At 48.4% G+C, this 21,126-nt stretch overlaps 1 protein-coding gene across 1 annotated transcript; it reads left to right on the forward strand.

Annotated features, from left to right (window-relative positions):
* The first annotated feature begins 19,389 nt into the window (after window positions 1-19,389).
* BHLHE22 (basic helix-loop-helix family member e22) lies at window positions 19,390-20,337 on the forward strand. Its single transcript, XM_035569478.1, has one exon. The coding sequence runs from the start codon at window positions 19,390-19,392 to the stop codon at window positions 20,335-20,337; it is 948 nt and encodes a 315-aa protein (XP_035425371.1).
* Window positions 20,338-21,126: the final 789 nt, after the last annotated feature.

The following is a 21,126-nucleotide window of genomic DNA, read 5'->3' on the forward strand; positions in this document are numbered from 1 at the left end:
GAAATCAATTAAAATTTAGTCTGTTCCTGTGGTGTTGTATGGGGTGTCTTGTGAGTTTTATAGAAAACTACACAGAAAATTTGCTACTTTGCAAATCCACCATGCAATTTGCATAAGCCTACTATATTTTGCGTTTGTCAGTATCTATATAGGCTGATGTATCTTCTGTCAATCATTAAATTGTGTAGGTTTATTTAAAAAAGGTTACAGCATTTATTCATGCTCTGGCTCTCTCACATGATTGAAATATTTAATCAGAAAGCGTAGCAGGTGATGTGTTCTCCAGTCAAATTTCACTGTAATTGCTTTCCAGGATAGTTTCAGGGCAAAGTATATCGTGCAACGTTGTTTTCTTATTGTGCTTAATAAATTCTGAGCTGAAGAGAGAACACAGTTGTCTTGAACAGGCAGAAGGACTGCTTTGTTCTTTCTGTCAACAATGTAAAACACCCCAGGAAGAGTGCAAAATGAACAAGACATGTCTGCAGTCCTCTGCGCTGCACTATTTATGTCTGCTCAGCTTCTTAGAGTTCCCCCCTCCATGTTTCAGAAGGTGGGCTCTGGGACAGCTGGTCACTACAGAAGGCAGATGTTTAACTGCTGTTTCTATTGCAGCCAGCAAAGGGAAACTTTTCTAGCTTTTTATGAAAGTCACAACCACCTGTGCATTGTATAGAGAAGCACAAAGTTGGTATTAAAAAGTTGGAGTTAAGTGAAAAAGATAAATATAAAGTTCTGCAGAAACTCCTTCTCTGGGCTCTATCACCAAGGTTCATACTCTGCCTCATAACAAGTGTCAGCCTTTCCATTTTAATCACTGCATTGACTAAAGAAAACATTCACTTTGACTCCCTATTGCAGTGGCACAGGGAGACATGCTGAGAGGCTGGGATGGACTGTGCATAGCACAGGTACAAACATAAAGAATCCCAGGAAATCCACACACACTTGTGACCAAATACATTGTTTAGTGACCTCATTGCTAATCATTTGGCAATTTCCATTCCTGCTTACTGGAAATCCAGGTCGGTACTTCGGGCTGATGTAGATTCTGCCAGTGATCCCAGGTAATGGTGGTTCTAGGAAGACTGGCCTTCAGAAATCCCAGGCCCTAGAGGCCAAGGGGAAAGAAACTCTGGAACAAAGAAGACAGACCTTTAGTGACAGAGGATCAGGTTAGATCAGGTGAGACAGGATCAGATTAGAGAATACTTCAGCAAACTAGACATCCATAAATTCATGGGCCCTGAGGGGACCCTCAGGTGCTGAGGGAGCTGGCAGTGTCATTGCCAGCTTGGGCCTGGGGTATTTGTGCTGGACACATCCATGTCTATGCCAAGGACAGGCATGTGGAGTAGGGCAGCAGTGGGGTGGCAGCAGCCAGCATGTGCCCCAGGACAGGGCTGGAGTTCATGGCTGCCATCAGTGGCTGGACCTCTATTGCTGGGGAGAAGGAGGGGAACAGAAAGGGCAGCGCTTCCCTCATCCTCGCCTTGCCCACTGGCACCTGCGTGGCTGCTTTCTGGTGAGTCTGGATGCCACGTCCCCCCAGGCTGGGGTGGTGCAGTGCAGGGTCTGGAGATGTTTTTCCTTCCTATCTGAGTGGTGAATGATCTGTGGTGGATTCAGATCCTTGAGTCATCCCTGCCTGGGAGCTCAGCCAGAGGGGCCAGAGCTGGTCTCAATGGTGCAGTGGGTTCACGTGGCAAGGTTTTGGTAGCAGGGGGCTGTAGGGGTGGCCTCTGTGAGAAGGGTCCAGAAGCTGCCCCATGTTAGATTAAGGGCCAGTTTCAGCCGACTCCAAAGGGACGCGCCGCTGCCCAGAGCCGAGCCAATAAGGAATGTTGTTTGCACCTCTGGGAGAGCAGATTTAACAAAGAGAAAAAATCTGCTGCACACAGCAACTGGCAGAGCGAGGAGTGAGAAGCAGCCCTGCAGCCCCCCCAGGTCAGTGCAGCAGGAGGGCAGGAGGTGCTCCAGGCACGCAGCAGCAGTTCCCCTGCGGCCTGTGGAGAGGCCCCTGGTGGAGCAGGCTGTCCCCCTGCAGCCCATGGGTCCCACATGGAGCAGATCTCCACGCTGCAGCCCGAGGAGGAGCCCCCGGTGGAGCAGGTGGATGTGGCCTGGAGGAGGCTGCGGCCCATGGAGAGCCCCCGCAGGAGCAGGCCCCAGGCCAGAGCTGCAGCCCGTGGAGAGGAGCCCACGCAGAAGCAGGGGGTCTGAGGGGAGCTGCCACCCGTGGGGCACCCGTGCTGGAGCAGTTCGCTCTGGGGGATGGACAGCAAAGGGGCTGTGAAGGAAAAGCAGATATGGAAGGAGAAGTAGATACGGACCATCAGGCAGAAGCACTTCTGGATGCACCATCCATGAAGCAGACTCATATGCTTTGAACAGCTGACATTCTTGTCAGAGGAAAGTGTGTGATGAACAACCCTGCAGACATGAAGGTCAGAGAAGAATGGGGGAGGAGAGAGGAGATGTTTTGTGCACAAGAGCAGAGATTGCCCTCCAGTCTACAGGAAGGACCCATGTTGGAGCAGCTTGTGAAGGACTGCAACCCATGGAAGGGGAAAAAGACTGAGGACAACAGAGCAGCAGAAGAAAACTGTTAGCAAGTGACCACAGCTCCCATTCCCCATCCCATCTGCAAGGGAGGTAGAGGAGTTGGGAATGAAGGACTGAAGTTGAGCCTGGGAAGAAAGGGAGAAGGGTGAAGGTGTTTTAGCTTTTGTCTTTTTTCTCACCATCAAACTCTGTAATTGTCAATAAATTAAATTAACTTTCCCCAAATTGTGTGTTTTTTCTGACAGTAATTGTAAAGTGATCTCTGTCTTTGTCTTGACCTAAGAGCTCGTCCCCTGCCCTGGTGAGGAGGGGAAGTGAGAGAGCAACTGGGTGGGTGTCCAGAAGCTGTCTAAGTTAACCCCACGATTATGAAGTGCATTGCCAACACTTTGAGGGAAGTGATCCTTCCTCTCTACACAGTGTTGGTAAGGCCATATCTGGAGTGCTGTGTCCAGTTGTGGGCTCGCCAGAACAAGAGAATTGAGAATGTGCAGGACCATGGGAATCAAGAACAGAATAGAATACAATAAAATACAATATCAAGAATAGAACAGAACAGAACAGAACAGAAAACAGTTCAGTTGGAAGGGACCTACAAAGCCCATTGAGTCCAACTACCTACCCACTTGAAGGATAAACAAAAGCTAAAGCACGTTATTAAATGCTATGTCCAAATGCCTCTTGAACACTGACAGGCATGGGGCATAAACCACCTCTCTAGGAAGCTTGTTAAGTGTTTGACCACCCTCATGGTAAAGACTTTTTTGCTATCAACATGTATAAATACCTGATGGAAACGAAATGAAGAAGAGTGAGTCAGAGCTTTCTCAATAATGTCCACAGATAAGGCAAGAGACAATGTGCATAAATTAAAAACAAGAAATTCCACTTGAACACAAGAAAACACTTTTTACTGTGAGGCTGGTGAACATAGGAATAGGATGCCCAGAGAGGTTTGGGAGTCTCCGTCTGTGGAAGTATTCAAAAGATAACTGGACATGGTCTTGGGCAACCTGCTCTAGATGACCCTGTCTGAGCAGGGGGCTTGGACCAGATGACCTTCAGAGATATCTTTCAACCTCAACCATTCTGTGATTCTGTGGCTGACAGTGTATAAGATTTAGAACTCATAAAAATGTTAACAGTTAATTAGACTTTGATGAAATTTTTCTGTCACCGTGATCATTTCTCTTCAGCTGAAGCCTCTGAAGAGGCTTCAAGATAAAATGTCTGCTTGAAATGGCTGCTCCAGCTCACCCAGGAAGTATAAGCTATTTCTAACAAGCACATAATAATAATAATAATAACAATAATAATAATAATAATAATACAATATGCAGTCTAAGTCAGGCAAAACTTAGATCAAAATGTACAACTTCATTTATCAATGTCAGGCTGTTCCTCTTTGCTTCTTGCACTGAACCAGCATCCTCATAGACAGACCTAGATTAAATTATTATAATGGTGGTTTCTGATTTTAAAATCAGTGAGTAGCAGAACACCATTTCCCTGGTCTTCAATGCATATTTAAACATAAGTTTTAGCATATTTGAAGTGCATATGCAAATTCTTGTAGTTATAGCAGGTGCATTTAAATGAATGTGAGTTCCCTTTCAAAATGTAGATGAGGGTTACATTGTAGGAAAATTTGTAGACAAGAACCTCAGAAGAGTTGGCAAAGAAACTTACAGTTTTCTATAATCTGTGAAGTGCTGGAGGAGTTCAAGAGGACTAAAAGTAAGGTAATATAATGCCTACATCATTAAAAAAAAAAAAAAAAAAAAAAGGACTTGTTTGCAAATGTCAGCGTGACAAAGAATTACAGCTGATTTTAGTGGTGGAAAAAAATGACCAATGACCTGAGCACCAGTTCCAAGTGCAATTCTGGGGCTAGTGAAATCTTCAGATATATAATCAGGCAATATCAAGTAGGGGACAGCCGGATATTCAGACTTGATGTTCAAGTGGCCGGTCAGCCATTGATCCCATGAACCAGTGCAGTTGGAGCACAGTGTCGTTTTGCTGCCCACCTCTGAGGAAGGCAGGTAGCAATATGGAAAGGGCTCAGAAATAAAACAGAAAGAATCATTGAGGGGAGTTTTAGCGTGATAAACTCAAGGAACCCAAAACACTGACTTCAACAAGTGTGAAATAAATGGCTCAGTTACATGAGTAAACATGATCTTCAGCCTAGCTGGGGAAGGTATAACATCACAATGCCAAGGATGTACTGTATATACCAGTGCTGTTCCAGCTATGAGTGCAGAGCACAGGACTGTGTGGGCTGCTGCAGGGAAAGGTAACTCCATTCTAGACAGACCCAACACAAGCTGAAAGTTGCCAAATTCAAACCAGGAGAAAGCTGAATGTTTTAAACAGCGGGAACAGGTGTCATTAGAACAATTTCTCTTAAGCTCATGGTGCATTAACACAGGAAACTGAAGCATTAAGATTCTCTTTTCTGAAGACTTTGTCTAGTTTATACTATTTCATTACAGTCTTCCGCATTATGCAGGAGGTCAGATCAGATGCTCACAGTGGTTCTTTTGAGCCTTTTAACCATAATCTATACTTTATAAGTCTTCCTCCCTCCTCTAGAGTGTCACGTGCATGCAGATGCTTCTCATGCAAGTACACATGCCTGCAACAGTTACAGGAGGAAGAATTGCACACTCCCTCCGTGGCACTGTAACCCACATGTTTTATGCTGCAGCGTTTGACTTTGGCCCAAAGAAAGAGAGAACAGCTGTTGTTTAGACTCATTAAAAGCCAAGGAGCCTGACAGAGATCTGCTCCACGCATTGCCTGTGCGCGAATGGATCAGTACATCGCTGCAGGAGCACAACGCAACAGTTGCTTCCAAAGGGCAAGTGCCAGCACACCCTCACAACATGCTTCCCCACACCTTCCCTTAGCAGGAACACACCGTCAACGTCATTACCTTCCTAAAGTAAACACAGCAAAGACCTCCAAGCACTTATAAATGAGCTATTAACTTAAATAATTGAATTGATGCTGAATTGGATTTGCATATTTGTCATTTGGACCTCTGGGTCTGCCCTGATGCATCCTTTTCCTGCCTATGCCATATTTTGGGACTCAGTCAACTCTACCTGCTGGCTATTGCCTGAAAATGTCTTGTGCAAAACAATTGACTTAATACCTCTTGTCTGCTCGCCTCTTGGCAGAGCATGTGTCCATCTGGAGTTACAATCTCCTATGACCACCAGGCTACCTCTCATGACACAACCGATATCCTTACAGCTATGCATATTGTTTTTATCAAGTGGTGGCAGCTTGTAGGGCATGCTGGTCTTGCTTTATCTCCCTCTTTTATTTTTTGCAAGTACTCAATTTCTTTTGATTTATAAAAGATTTTTTGTGTTCTCTGAAGAATGGTTTCATTGGCACCGGTCAGTAATAGCAGTACTAAACATAGTCAGAAGCTGACTCTGTGGCCCCTTTTTTATTTTCCATTAGGCATTTTCTTTTTCTCAGTGACGGTTTCCAACAGACTGAAGAAAATGGGAACTAAAGGGTGCTTACCTAAGCCTGCACTTTACTGTGAACTGCTAAACTGATGTCCACTTAGCTGAGACTGTGTGACTCTAAACGGTGCCTGCTGTTTCAGCAGATCAGCAAAAATTATCTGAAATACAAAAATGTTCCATTTAGTCACAGTAAGGCTGTCTCAGGGAAGCAAGAATAGAGAGGACAGGGAGGTTTCTCAAACACCTCAGTGAATAATCTGTGTCAAATTTGACCTAAAGGAATAAATCTTTCCTATACTAGCTGTGTCGCCTAGCTAGTCTTTATGTCCTTTTGCTTTAATTTATATGTATGTTTTACATAAATGATAACCCTTAACAGTGTTTGAACACCCACAATTTCTTTCCAGCCATTATAATATTCCTCCAGCATTTCCCTTGCATTTTCTAGTTCCCAGATGATTTCTTTGTGGACTTATTTTATTTTATTTATTTTTTTTTCTGTAACTGCTTTAGAATCACAATACAGGCTGATATAAAATCCTTTAAAATAAAATATTGTGAGATAAAAACTTTTAGTTCTCATCCTTTCCTGAAACTGCCAATAATTTTTGTAAATAAGCTGTTCTGGCTACCCTATGGTAATATCCTTACATTTTTCTTCCAGGGTTTCATTCCAGCAGTAGGCAGCTGTTGTCCAACTTTCATTTGAAATTGGATGCATTTCTGTTTTCCTCACAACATAGCATAAACATGGTCTAGCACTAGACGTTGTTCCACTGCATTTCTATCAACTACCAAACCTCAGTCAGGTTCGTATTCAAACTGTAGAAATACTGATTTGGAACTGAAAAAAAAAATAAAATAAAAATAAAATAAATCTATAAGCCTGAGGTAAAAGCTGCCACACCCTGCTTAGTGATGGCAATAAGTGATGTATGGTCAGTCTCTGAGCATAGATGTCTTTACCATTGATTGTTAAGGTTAAAAAAAATAATAATAAGTTTTAATTCAAGGACTGAAACCAGTCACATTGAGTTTCTGTTGGTTCCTAAAACCTGCTGACCCTCTGTACTGATTATTTCAACCAGTTCAGTAGGGCAAATTTCCCTTCATCATTTGGCATCCTGGGGAAACTGTGCATCCTGCACTTGTCAACTGGAACAGTCCCAGTGATAAAGGTCCTAGCTTTGAGGCTATCTCTGCACACCTAAATAAAGGAGGTGAGGAGCAAACTCTAGCTGCTACAGGAAAGTGGCACAGGCTGATGGATACCCACATCACTAGGGCCAGACCCCTCTTCAAGCAGAATGGCTTCACCCATCACCCAGTGCATTTAGCCTGTGTGTCCTCAAGCCCCTGGTGACCCTTGGATGTCACTATTGGTTTGTGTGTCTTTTGTCAATTTGCTAGACCTAAAATAATATGAGAGCTGTGGTATAGTCCGTCCACACAGTGTTGCATTAAGAAAATATTGAATTAAGAAAAACAGAGCTTGCTGAGAGATTGGGCTTCTGGAAGCACAAAGCCTTCCAGGTTGGTTTGAGAGGACTCCATAGCATGGAGGGAGCTAAACCTGGTGCAGTCCATATTGCCCTTTGGGAGAAACTGCTGGCATGAACTTTCTGCAGACTCTTCCCAAACTCTGTTTTGGAAGTAGCCAGCTGAAAAGGTTGAAAGCAGAGGCAGGGTGTGTACTAGCAACTAAACAATGTGCGCAGCCCGTGTGCAGGCTCATTCTCTGCCTTTTATCTACCTTTACCTGGAATTGTGATCTACCTTCTGGATCTACAGTGAATACATTTTTACTTCTTACTAGATTAACATCTTTCCCTTAAAAAAAAAAAAAAAAAAAAAGTATTGAACTTTACACTAGCATTAGATCTGTTCTGTGACAGGTCTTCAGGTCCTGTGATCTATCATTTGCAAAATATCTTTGAACACGATGCAATAGGTGCCCTCCAGGCTGACTGCAGCCACTAGGATGTTCCCATCTGTCCTGCCATCTTGTCCGTAGCAGATGGAGACCAGATGTTCAAGGAATTAAATTCATTGGGACAGCTGAACTTCATGTGCCTTCACAGACCGGCACAGAGAGATGCACCCCACTACTGTGCCCATCATAGCCGGGGTGAGGACAAGAAGACTAATAACTGTTTCTGCCCATGCCTTGATTTTTTCATTAGCATGCAATTTAAAATTTTTGTCTCCTGCCTTTCTGATTGAGCATCTGGAGACACAAGCAAGATATCCTGAGGCAGAGCACAAAGCACAACAACCCCTTGAGTGCCCTCTTGCCCCAGGTTAAAGCTCCTGATCCCACAGTACCTAGGGAGCAATGTATACAAACCTGCATTTAGCACAGGATGAGTGTGTAGCCACAACATGTAAACAGAAAGCTTACAGGATCCAAATCTATATATGGTCTTTCCTTACAATTTGTTCTTATGTTGCTACCTTTCAAGTCCACTTGTCTTCTGCTAAGGAGTTGCTCATTTCCCCTAGGGATTTCTACAGCTGCTACAGCTGTTACCTTTCTCCTTGTTCTTGCCCCAGCTCTTATCCACTTACAAATGCTTGAAAAGTCATACAAATCTTTTACTTCCTTCTACCACTTCAAGCTTTTGGACATTGTGCTGATCCACAGAGTTTATCATGTACATAAAGGTCACTCCGCTCTTCGTGTATGTCAGCTATGCTTTTTGTAGTGTTTTTTTTTTTTTTTTTTTTTCCTGCCTCTGGTCTCTTCTGTCATAGCATTTCAGCTTCTCAGACAGGTCCAGGTGTCAGCCATGTCCAAGTGTCATCCTCCCTCTCTACGTCCCATTTCAAATCTGGCACTTGCCTTGGCTTGGCAGTTTTCAGTCGCTCCTGTAAGAGTTGGTCCTGGAGACATTCAAGCTGAGGCACCCCTGCACCCTCCCAAGGCTGTGCCGGAGGGGGCATGGTGCTGTGGCCAGGGATGAAGAGGCCAAGCCCATGAGCAGGACACAGCTGTCCCACAGGCTAGAGGTGGCCTCTGAGCCCTTCCGTGGTGTCTGCCTGATCTTTGTGCTGAAGCCCCAGCCATGGTTTCAGCTCCCAGCAGACTCACAGCTGAGCACCCCAGGCTCAAAGGCTTCAGAAACAAAGGCTGAGGCAAACTCTGGGGGTGCCTAATTGCCATTTCTATACATGCCCCAGTTGGGGTGAGTCTCTTGGTGAGTAAATCCAGCAAATGCTGGGCGTGGAGAGCTGTTTCTGATCCACAGGCCCTGCAGGCAGAGCAAACTGCTCCTTGCTGAAGGCACTCAGAGGAGGAGTCTGAGTGCATGTACCTGCAGGAAAGATACTCCCATGGTCCACCACAGAATCAGTATGGTAATGGACCAGCTGCGAAAAATAATAATAAAATTAAAATAAAATAAAATAAAATAAAATAAAATAAAATAAAATATACACTTTTTTTTCCAAAGGAAATGCTGCCAGAGTATTAAGTGAGTGACACTGAGACCAGCAAAGCTTATTAGAAAGGTTGAGGGAATGTACTGCCTTAAGGGTTAAAAATTAAGTGGCTTTGGGGAGGACTCCCCCCCATCCCACAGTCTTGTGCTGTGGTTTCACCAGTGCCACCCAGATCAGCCGCTGGCACCAACGGAGCCACCACCATTTGTGCCAGTTTCCTGGTGGGAGTGATTGATTAGAGCTGGTTGAGCTTGCTCTGTCCCAAGCAGGTGTGGAGCAAATTTGCCCTGACTCAGTCAATTAACTTTATCAGAGAATCAGAATCAACATCATGAATATGGTAACAACGTGTTACAGGCTCTGTGCTTCTCACTGTGCCTGGTCTCACACTACCAGTATAATCCTGGAGTTACCGCTAAAAATGGTGCCCAAATCTTGTAATGTGTGGGCACTTAGGTCCAGATTCATCCCATGCATGAGCAGAAGTTTAGTGAGCTTACTGCAGTTATACTCCTCTGCACCATGGGCTTCATCTGATATGCAGGAGTAATTACCAAAGCCTAAAGCTTTGTGTTTGAATCTGTGTTATCTTTCAGGGGGCTGGTTTTGTTTTGTTTTATTTCAGGAGAGCAACACACAGAAACTACCCTAATAAGTGGGAGAATCCTGAATGAAATCATTTGGTATAGTGCTAGAAGGGAGGCCAAATTTAGAAAAGCAAAATTTGGACCAAGAGACGAGATAACCAAAATCCCAGAGGACAAACCTGAAGTATGTCCTGTAATGCAGAACATGGACCCCCAGGGTGACTTGGGTTTACCAGAGCTGAGAGTCAGTTCTGCAGCCTCCGTCTCCCATACTCCTGCCATTATGCTGGGAAATCCCTGCATAGTTTCCTATGGCCACAATTAGAGACAGGGAAAATCCCATGTCTAAAAAATGTGCCTTAGGGGGCCTCTGGCAGCTCAAATAAGCATTCCTCCAAGTCTGATGGGCAGCCAGACTGGTATAAAGCTGACCTCAGTGAAGTCACCTTGCAGGCCATAACACAACGCTGCTTGTTTGGTTCCTGATCCAGCTACCAATGAAGTCAAAACACATATTGACCAGTACATTAAACATGGTTTCTTTCCTGTGTTAATCTGGTCTGATGCTATATGTAGAGGCATGTACAGGGCCAGCAATGTGAAAAGGCTGCCTATGCCCTTTCCCTGACAATACTTCACTAGCTCACAAGTCCGCAGCTGCAGTCCTACACATTCTGTAAATCAGGCGCACCTCGCCTTGCCTCAAGCTACATCATTTGTTTTCATGCCCGTTTGAACTCAGCTAAATCAAGCTGTTGTCCAAACGGATGGTCAACCAGAGAAGTTGGACCGTAATGAAGTAAATCAGTCTGAAATATGTTCTGATCTTCCTGCAAAGTTGCCTCTTCAAAGATGACTGTCACCTTGGTGGATTCAGCCTGCAGGTCCACGGAGCCCCTTGCCTCCAGCAGTCCTCTCCTGGAATAATCAAATAACTCTGCAGAGGAAACATTGGTAAGTCTCTGTGACAGCCTAAGCAGGGGCTAAGTATGCTAAATGCTTTTGTCAGCCCTCAAGCATTGGCTGGTCACACGTTCTTACTCTCAGAAAGGAAGCTGGGTGTAAACTTCGTAGTACCTGAGCTCTTCTTGGTGGCTGAGGCTGTGTTACAAAATACTCTGAAAGACAAAGCTCCTCAAAATGCTGAACTGTGTTTTTTTGTTTGTTTTTTTGTTTGTTTTTTAACCTATGGATATCATTTGGCCTCTGTCCTTACCCCATGAAGGTTCCTGGCTGAGCTGTGGCAGCTGGTGTGCCAGCACAGGGTCTGAACAAAGGACTCACTGAGCTACCAGCACAACGTGCAGCAACACCAAGGCAGCTGGAAGTCACCCCTGGCTGGCAGAGCTCAGCAGTTGGCCATCTCAGGAGCATGGCAGGGTCCCTGCCTCACCTGCTCATGCCTCCCTCTTTTTCTTTCTCTTGCTATTGTGGTCGCAGTGGGGTTGGGTCCCCTAGTTTGCATCAGAAGCCCTCTGCCCACACACAATCCATGACAGGAGTGGGACTGTAGCTGGCAGCATCTTCATCTCTGGATCGAATTGCAAGTTCAAATCCCATTGCGATGGTTTGGCTCAAAAATATCATGCGCTTGTGTCACAGTGCTAATCAGAACTAGGCACTGTTACAAGGAGCTTTCCTCCTGGTCATGATCTCTGCTGTTATTAAAGGATCTTGTCACTTTTAAAACAGTGCTGTTTCATCTCATAATGAAGCAAGGCCATATGGTATATGAAGCAAGAACACAAGGAAGCAAGACAGCAAGAAAGCAAAAGCAAGCGAGAAAGAGAAAGAGGGAAAGAGACACAGAAAGAAAATGAGAGACAGAAAGACAGAGGGAGAGAGAACAGTCACATACCGATGAGATATGCTGCTTCCTCTTTTTTGTTATGTGCCATTTCCCCAGATCCACCCTGTAGCCATAATCACTGCATTGTACTATAGTGAAAGCAAATAAAAAGAGTACCTGGGAGAAAAAATGTGATCTAAAAAAGGGAAAAGTTCCCCTGCCTTGTAATACGTGCAATTCTGGGCAGTGTAGCTGTGAAACATGAGCTGAGATATCTCTGTTTCAGTGAACATGCTATGTTTTAGAGGATGTTGCTCTTGTAGCTTCTAAACTTCATGATATAAACAGCAAACCTAATTCTGAATAAAGCACCTACCACACCTGATTACCATAACCAGGAGCACACACCTTTAAATCAAAAGTCAGTTGAGTTGGAAAAGGTTTAAGTTTTTTCAATAAATTACTTTTTATAATGACTATAAAAGTTATATAGTACACAGAGACTTGCTAGAGGTAGATACTTTACTGTACCTGAATTGCTGGGAATACTTCCTGAGACATAAAGCTGACAATCAGACAGCTGAGTGTGTTTGAAAAACATCGTCTACCAAGAGATTAAAGTATGAATTTAGTAAAGTAATCCAGGAAGGAAATCCTTTGTTCTCCCTTGTTACTTATCTTGGCAACTGAAGTGGTGTAATGGGAAATGAGCTTACAATTCAATTTAAAAGCAGTTGAAATATAGAAAGTCTGAAAACAAAATAATTTTCTCTGTTAAATTTATGGATTTTGACTCTTACTGAACTATATTTCAACACATTTTTGTATTTTATGCCCCTGATAAGTTATTAAACATATAAAATTACCTTATTTATAGAGTATAACAGAGTTGCTAGCAATAGTGCCTGTATTTTTCAATATAGCAACTACTTAGATGTGCGTAGATTCTAGATGAAATTTTAATTACAAGGGGAAGAAGAGAATTGCCAGGAATAAAAGAGGTTTGTTAATCTCTGAAGAAGGGAACAAAAGGAGTGATGATTCTAAATCAGCAAATGTATCAAACTGCATTTTTTTAAAGAAAAATAAAGCACAGTTAGAAAAGAAATCCTTGTACTTAGAGTTGTTGAGAGAAGGTCATAAGGAAGGTTAAGGGGGAGAAAACTAAGTATGTGAAACTGAGCATATCTCTGTGATGTGCAGCATGGGGAGTAAAGGGAATTCACTAATGAACTTACCCAAACTACTGACAATTATTTTAAAGTGTTTCTGGAGAATTAGTGAGCTCTAAGAGGTCTGAAAAGAAAGGGGAACACATTACTGGTCTTTAAAAGTGGCAGGGGAAGAGGAAGAGAAAGAGTGAACCTGTCATCTACCATCTGCTAAGCCTAACTTCAGACTGCAGTAATATAGCGGAAAAAATATTAAAAGGTAAAAATCCTAAGCGCTTAGGGGAGAATGGATCCACAACCAATAAACAGCATGGATTTATAAAGAAGGGAAGAAAGGCACACGCAAGCATTTTTTTTCTTCCTATAATTGCAAAGTCGTGACTGAAGGGAATACAGTAGGTGCAATATACGTGTCTACCAACATATAGATTTGGATGTATGGGCCTCAGTAAATAAAATAAGATCTAGCAGTGTGACAAAAAAAAAAAAAATCCAATGTAATTTTTGGGCTTCTAACACAGAGGCATCCTGTCATGTACCTGGGAAGTGATAGATGTCTCTCTCAGTATACAATACTGATGAGATAGCACTTGACTACTGCTTTCAGATTTAAGTACTTTCAGTACCAATAAAGGTGAACTGGAAGGAGTTCAAGAAGCGTGGAAGGAAAAGGAAATGCCTATTGGCAATGAAATATTAACTGAAAATAAACATCTATAGCTTGGCCAAATAATAGTGGGAAGAGTAAGCTCAGTGCCACGTTCATTACGGTGGAAAGTTTCTAATAAAAAGAAAGTAGGGTTGAGTGTAAGCAGGAAAGATAGACAGAGAGTAAATACTAACTGTACACGGCCAGCACTCTGGCCTCTGTTCCTGCTGAGACCCATCCAGACATTTCTTGTGGGTGTTTGAAAGGGACAGAGAGAATAAGGACTTGCTCTGAGAGCTAGAAACAAGAGTGGAGTGATTAGATGGAGCTGTGTCAGGAATAATTCAGACTGAAGGAGATAAATAAGCATTGTACATAGCTCTTTCAGTCCAGGGAATCGTTTGCTAAGCAGAGCAGGTAACCCTGCTTTGGCCAAAGTGGATGTGCATATCCATGGGGAGCCATAGGAACTAGGAAGGGAATGGCTTAGAGGTGGTTGTCTGGAGAAAGGAAAGAAAGGAAAGGGAAAAAGAGGGTGGGGAGGGAAAGTGAGACAGAAATGAAGGAAGGAAGGAAGGAAGGAAGGAAGGAAGGAAGAAGGAAGGAAGGAAAGAAAGAAAGAAGGAAATAGAGAGAGAGAGAAAGAAAAAGAAAGAAAGAAAGAAGGAAATAGAGAGAGAGAGAAAGAAAAAGAAAGAAAGAAAGAAAGAAAGAAAGAAAGAAAGAAAGAAAGAAAGAAAGAAAGAAAGAAAGAAAAAGGAAGGAAGGAAGGAAGGAAGGAAGGAAGGAAGGAAGGAAGGAAGGAAGGAAGGAAGGAAGGAAGGAAGGAAGGAAGAAAAAAAAAGGAAAAAAAAAGGAAAAAAAAAAGATTGGGAATGGCCAGAGTCTCAAAGTTCCCAAAACCAAAGCAAAGCACACTGAATCGTGTGATCTTCTAATCGTTCTCCTTAAACCTCAGGTAACGCCTCAGTGCTCGTGCACCCTGAGCTGTCCCTGACCCTGGAACGCCATCGGGCTCTTCCAGCCAAAGTCCATTTTAAGTGCATATACTTCCCGCAGTGTGACTATGTAAATGCATTAATAAAACCTCTTGAGAGCCTCTTGACTCTTACCCAAGCTCATCCCTTAGCCCCTCGGCTTCAGCTTCAAAAGTAGACCAGAGGCATGACCATTCCCGTCCCCGTGCTTCCTGCGTGCATTTTCGGCCGGCTTCCCCCACCTCTACATTTCCAGGTCACTTTCGGCGTCTCCAGCCCCTTCATTCCCGGCCCGAGACGAGCCGTGCCGGGGCTCAGTGCACTTCTCCCGCTGCCCAGGAGATGGTGCTGTGGATTTTGGATCGGGAGAGCCACGGCGGGGGCCGAGGCCGGGGCCGGGGGCTGGCGGCCCGCAGCCCCGCTCCGTGCGGGAAGGGGTCGGGTGGAGGCTGGAGGTCTCGCCGGGGACCCCCAGGTGCCACCGGTGCCCCTGCAGCCCCGCAGACTTTTCCCTCGTCCCCCAAGGGACACGGGAGGGGAGGATGCTGTCCTCTGAGCAGCATTTCGCAGCCCCTCGCCACCCAAATTTCTCTGCCGCCCCCCCCCCTCGCTGTAGTCCCAAAGATGGGACACCGGAGGCCGGTTTGTACGGAGAGCTTCGCCTCCTTCTCCTCTGTGGACTGCGTGGTCCCTGGGAATAAATAAAAATACAAGAAAATAACAATAATAATAAAAACTTCCCAACCTGGGAATTCACCGGGGAGAGATTCCTCTGGGGAGGTTTGTACTAGGAGAGGATGCAATGGAGGTGGCTTTATTTTTCCTGTTTTAACCTTTCTCCTCTCCACCCTGAACTTAACCAAAGTTTGCCAACGGGTGAAGAAAACGCAGGCGGCCGCGGCGAGGGCAAGCTCTCCCCGACCGCCGGCTCGGCTGTGCCCTGCTGTAGGGGGCTCGGAGTGCCGGGGGCAGGAGAGGATGCAGGAAGGAGCCGTCGGGATAAAATCCACATTCAGGTCCCGGGAGCCCTTACGCAAAGTGTCCTTATCCCGGGAGGCTTTTCAGCACGCGGCAAGCCCAGCCCTGGGAGAGAGGGAAAGGAGTTTTAACTTCTCTCCCGGGTGGGGAGCAGCAAAACAAAATGACTCTCGAGTGGAGCTTGGAAAAAGAGCAGTGGAAAAAGAGCAGCCGATGTTCTGCCCGCTCTCAGCCCTGCCCCGGGACCCTCCGGCCTTCCCCGGGCCGGGGTCTCCCGGTACAAGGGCCAAGTTCAAGTTTACAGCTGCCTGCGGCTACCGTCCGGCCGCCTTCGCTGGGGGCTGCGGGCTGCTCCTTTCCCCAAATAACGCCCGAAGCGGAGCTCAGGGGGCTGCGGTACAATTAAAGCAGGTAACGAGACGCCGGGCAGATGTGTTTTCATTGCGCTGTAAGATAAACGCGGTGTTAAATGCCTGACAACTTCCCAGAAGCAATCAGCAAAAGTTTACGAGTGCATAAACCTCAAAGACCATTCCTCGGTATTTTTATAAGCCCCGCATTTAAAGCTTCTATAAATTCTTCTGCCTGCTTCCAAACTAAAGTTCTCGGAGACTACAAAACAGCCACTTCTCACGGGAGGGTGCCCGGGGGAGCGGGGAGAGGCAGATCGCAGCCGGTGGGGCTCCCTTTTTGTGTCCCCTTTCCCCCCCCCCAAAAAAAAAAACAAAAACAAACAAACTAAAGTTTGCCAGAAAGTTGGGATATTAAAGCACGGCGGGGCACAGGCGAGATGACCGGGGTGCAGCAAAGTTTCAAGAGCAGGGGGCAGACTCAGAAAGAGGGGGAGAAGAACGGCTGGAGAGAAATAAAAGAAAGAGCGAGGCAGACGAGCGGCCGGGCAGAGATCCGCGCACGGCCGATGGGTGGACAAGGATGAGCTTAGAGACGAAGAGGGGGGAAAATTGCAGGAGAAGAGAGCAAACATGGGTGAACACAGACGAGGACAAGGGGAGGCGGCCGAGCCCCCCGAGAGGTGGCTGTGCCGCCCCTGTCCCCCCGCCCCGACGGCGCGGCCCCCTCGGTGCTTGCGGAGGGGAAGCACTCGAGGTCCCCAAAGTTTAAGGCAAAAGGAGGGAGGGGGGGCAGCATTAGTGAGGGAGGGATGGAGCTGGAGACCTCTGGAAGGAATAAGCTGCGAGAACCTTCCCCCAAGCATCAGATCAGAATAAGGCTATCCGTCATCCTCAAGTGACCACAGGAGTTTCGCAAGTTGGATGTTAAACAGATTTTAAAAATAAAATAAAATAAAAATAATAATAAAAAAAACACTATTGCGGTTATAAAGCCCTTTGTTTATGATCCCAGGGAAAAATGAAGTCGCCAATTGGCAAACAATAAAGGTAAAATGCCTTCGGATTAATAATGATGGAGGTTAACGGTGTGGCATCCCCCGGAAAGGGGGAGGGGAGCGAGGCGCTTGGACGGCGACCAGGGACAAGTGCGGCAGCCAAAGGGGGCTGGGGGGCTGGGGAGGGGGGGACAGAGCAGTGCTCGGCTTGTGTGTTCTTGTCTGATCCCGAGGCACGAGGTGACGGAGGGCCGTATTGTAGTCGTGCCCTTGCTGGATGAAATCTCAGTCAATTACTTTGAAATCCGCAGCTTGGCTTCTTTTCATTCTTTCCAGGTGAAAATTCAAACGTTTGCTGTTGTCGCCTGGTCCTTTCTTTCCCGAAACAAGGCACCCAACTGTTCTGATATTACCATTCAAAAACAGGTTCTGTGGCAAACCTCATTTGTGAATCTATTACAGAGATTAATAGATTATTTCTCCTTTTTCAACTAATTCTCAGTGGGGAAATTTAACCATATGGTAAGGAGAGAATTAGAATTTCATCACATTAGAGCAAAATGTAATGAAAAGAGTCCAACACCTGGGGCCAACTCTGAAAGACACAATTAAAAGGTTTTTAATGAAACCGGAGAAACCCCAAATTTCATAGCCTTCAGTAATTCTGCCACATAAGAATGATTTGCCGCAAGTGTTGGGAAATATTGTTTTTACTGATGTCAGGAGGCTGAAAACCCCGCCGCGAAATGCTAGGTGCTTTCAGAGCGCTGACAATGAAGCGGGGAGGGAGCTGCTGGCGTCTGGCGGTGGAGGAGCAGCGGGACAAAATTCACGCAAGCCCTTTGGGCTGCCGCTTCGGAGGGGAGGGCCGGGCGGCTCGGCACAGCCCCGGGGAGCCGGAGCCCCGGGACCCGAGGGGAACCGGACCGGGGCCGCCCCTCGCCCTGGCACCCGCAGCCCCGGCGGGGGAGAGGAGCGGGGTGCCCCGGGGAGGGATGGAGGGATGGATGGAGGGATGGATGTAGAGATGGAGGGATGGATGGAAGGATGGATGTAGGGATGGAGGGTGCTGCCAAGAGTTGGTCCACGGCACCAAAAAGTTGCGCCGGTTTTGCCCTTTCTCACCCCTCCCGTCCCCCCCAGCTCGGTTCATTTTCAAGGTAACTGATGGGCTTTATATTTTTATAGGGACACGGGGGATAATCAGTCTAAGGCGGCAATCTGCTACTCGAAAGCGGCTGAGGGGAGGAGGAGGGGAACCTCCTCGCAGTTTGGTCTCCATTTGCTGGGGAGGGGGGGGGGGGAAGAGGGCTGGCGACCATTCGCCTCCCACGGAAGCAAGGTGGACGCTGGCGGTGGGCAGGAGCGGGCACCTCGGCTCGGGTTGGTCCGGGGACTTTAAATCCTTCTTTTTTTTTTTTTTTTTTTTTTTTTTTTAAGTATTTTTCCCAGGAGATCCTTTTCGAGAAGAGGGGAAGGGGTGGGAGGGGGCTAGAAGTGAATGTAAATGCAGGGGTGGGTGGGCTGGGGTGGGGGGAGAGGGTGTCACTCCTGACTCGGCGGCTAAGTTAGCAGAAGTCTGCTGGCAGCACTCGGGAGGGGAAGTGTTCAAGCGGGCTTTTTTTCTGCAGTGCAGGGCTGTAATTTGCTGAAGGAGGCAAAGAACATCCTTCGATCTAAGTAGGGCTTTTAGTGTGCTCATTGATGAGTGAAAGTCGCCACACATGTCAAGCTAAAGGCAGTTGTTGGGTTACTAACAGGACACAACGTCTTGCAAACATATGCGTTAAGCTGTGTATACAGATGGCAGGGAGAATAATGGAGCAGGCGCCTCTTATAAAGCTCTAGCTGCTGCCTGTCTTCAGACCTGGGAAATGAAACTATTCAGACTCAGGGCCAGATAGCGCCTGGGATTGTTTGTTACCGTTTTAATCCTATTAATTAAAACGTTAACCTGATTGGGTAGAAAGCTCTGTCCCAACAGGCGAGTCTTCTTCATAATAACCTACTCTCAGAGATAATGATGTAAAAGACTCCCCCGTCTGCGGCGGCTGCTGGTTGATGGCTCCGGAAATCTCTTGAAGGTGAATCCAAGCAAGATAAACGGTGGAAGCGGCTCCGCTGGCAGCGCACAATGCCCCAGCGCGGCGCCTGCTGAGGGCGAGCCGGAGCCGGGGACGGAGCCGGAGCCGGGGACGAAGCCGGAGCCGGGGACGAAGCCGGAGCGGCGGCGGCGGCAGCAGCGGCGGCGGCGGCGCCGGGCAGGGCGCAGCCCCGGCGGGAGCCGGGAGCCCGGCAGCGGCAGCAGGACGCCCGCTCGCCGCCCGCCGCGGCGCGGAGGAGCCTTGGAGGAGCGGGCCGGGAGCTGAGGGGGGCGGCGGCGGCGGCGCCGATGGAGCGGGCGCTGGGGCTGCCCGCCGAAGAGGACCTCTTCCACAAGAGCCTGGCCGCCTCGGCCAAGCGCATGGAGTCCGCCTTCCGCTCGCCCCCGGGGCTCGACCTGTCGCACCCCCGCGACCGCCAGCCCTCGCCGCTCGCCTGCTACGAGGCGGCCGAGCCCGAGGCGCTGCTGCAGCCCGGCGGAGGAGGAGGCGGCGGCGGTGGAGGCGGCGGCGGGGGGGACCCGCTGGGGCTGCCGCCGGGCTCCGTGTGCGTCAAGTACGGCGAGAGCGCCAGCCGCAGCTCGGTGGCCGAGAGCAGCGGCGGCGAGCAGAGCCCCGACGACGACAGCGACGGCCGCTGCGAGCTGCTGCTGCGCGGCCCCGGGGGGGACCCCCGCGACGCCTCGCCGGCGGTCGGCGGCGGCGGGGGCAGCGGCGGCGGCGGCGGCGGCGGTGTGGGGCCGAAGGCGGCCGAGGGGGGCTGCTCCAACAGCCACGGGCACGGCGGCAGCAAGAAGTCCAAGGAGCAGAAGGCGCTGCGCCTCAACATCAACGCGCGGGAGCGGCGGCGGATGCACGACCTGAACGACGCGCTGGACGAGCTGCGGGCCGTCATCCCCTACGCGCACAGCCCCTCGGTGCGGAAGCTGTCCAAGATCGCCACGCTGCTCCTGGCCAAGAACTACATCCTCATGCAGGCGCAGGCCCTGGAGGAGATGCGGCGCCTCGTGGCTTATCTCAACCAGGGCCAGGCCATCTCCGCCGCCTCCCTGCCCAGCTCCGCCGCGGCGGCGGCGGCGGCGGCGGCCGCGCTGCACCCCGCCCTCGGCGCCTACGAGCAGGCGGCCGGCTACCCCTTCAGCGCCGGGCTGCCCCCCGCCACCTCCTGCCCGGAGAAATGTGCCATTTTCAACAGCGTCTCCTCCAGCCTCTGCAAACAGTGCACGGAGAAGCCTTAAGCCGCGCCGCCGCCGCCGCCTCCCCGCCTCCGGTAGCCGGGCAGCGGTGGCAACCGGGGGGCTGCGGCCGGGCCGGGGGGCGAGGGGGCGGCGGAGGGACTGCGAGCCGCCAGGGCCCCCCCGCCTGCCCCCCGGGCCGGCGGCTTTTTGGGGACGGCTACGGGCCCCGGCGGGGAGGGGGCGAGGGGCCAGGGCGGGCGGAGGGGCGGCGGGGAGGGGGCTTCAGCCTCGGGGGTGCCGGGGGGGGTTCCCTGGAGGTGCGACCCGCACAAAGGAGAGGCTGAGAGGCGGCAGGCCGGGAGGGCTGGAGCCGGGGAGAGGGACGGAGAAAGCCCCCCCCCCCCCCCCCCCATCCCCCGGGACCCCGGCCCCGCCGCCCCTCCGCCCGCCCGGGGCGCCGAGGTCCCGGGGCCGGTCCCGGGGCAGGAGCAGGCAGCGGAGGTGGATGGATGGGACAAATCAGAGAGGGCACTCGAGCATAGATTTTTTTTTTTTAATTATTATTAGCAGTATTATGATTATTCTGAGCCAGGAAACGAACAAACTTGAAATGTAAACTTATTATTTAAGCGACTCGCAGAAACAAAGAGACTGGACCACTGCTATGGAAGACTTTGTATTTTTTATCGTCTCTAAACTTTGATCCTGTGAAAATGCGCAAAGTTTTGGTGAGAGTGATTTAAAAAAAAAATAATCGAGAGAGTTAAAAGAAAAAAAAACGGCAGAAAAATAACCGATCCGAACCCCTCCTCCGTGTGGCCGAAAGTATCGCATTTTTCAAAGAAATAT

Source organism: Cygnus atratus, chromosome 2 (assembly GCF_013377495.2).
Source record: "Cygnus atratus isolate AKBS03 ecotype Queensland, Australia chromosome 2, CAtr_DNAZoo_HiC_assembly, whole genome shotgun sequence".
NCBI classification, from domain to species: Eukaryota; Metazoa; Chordata; class Aves; order Anseriformes; family Anatidae; genus Cygnus; species Cygnus atratus.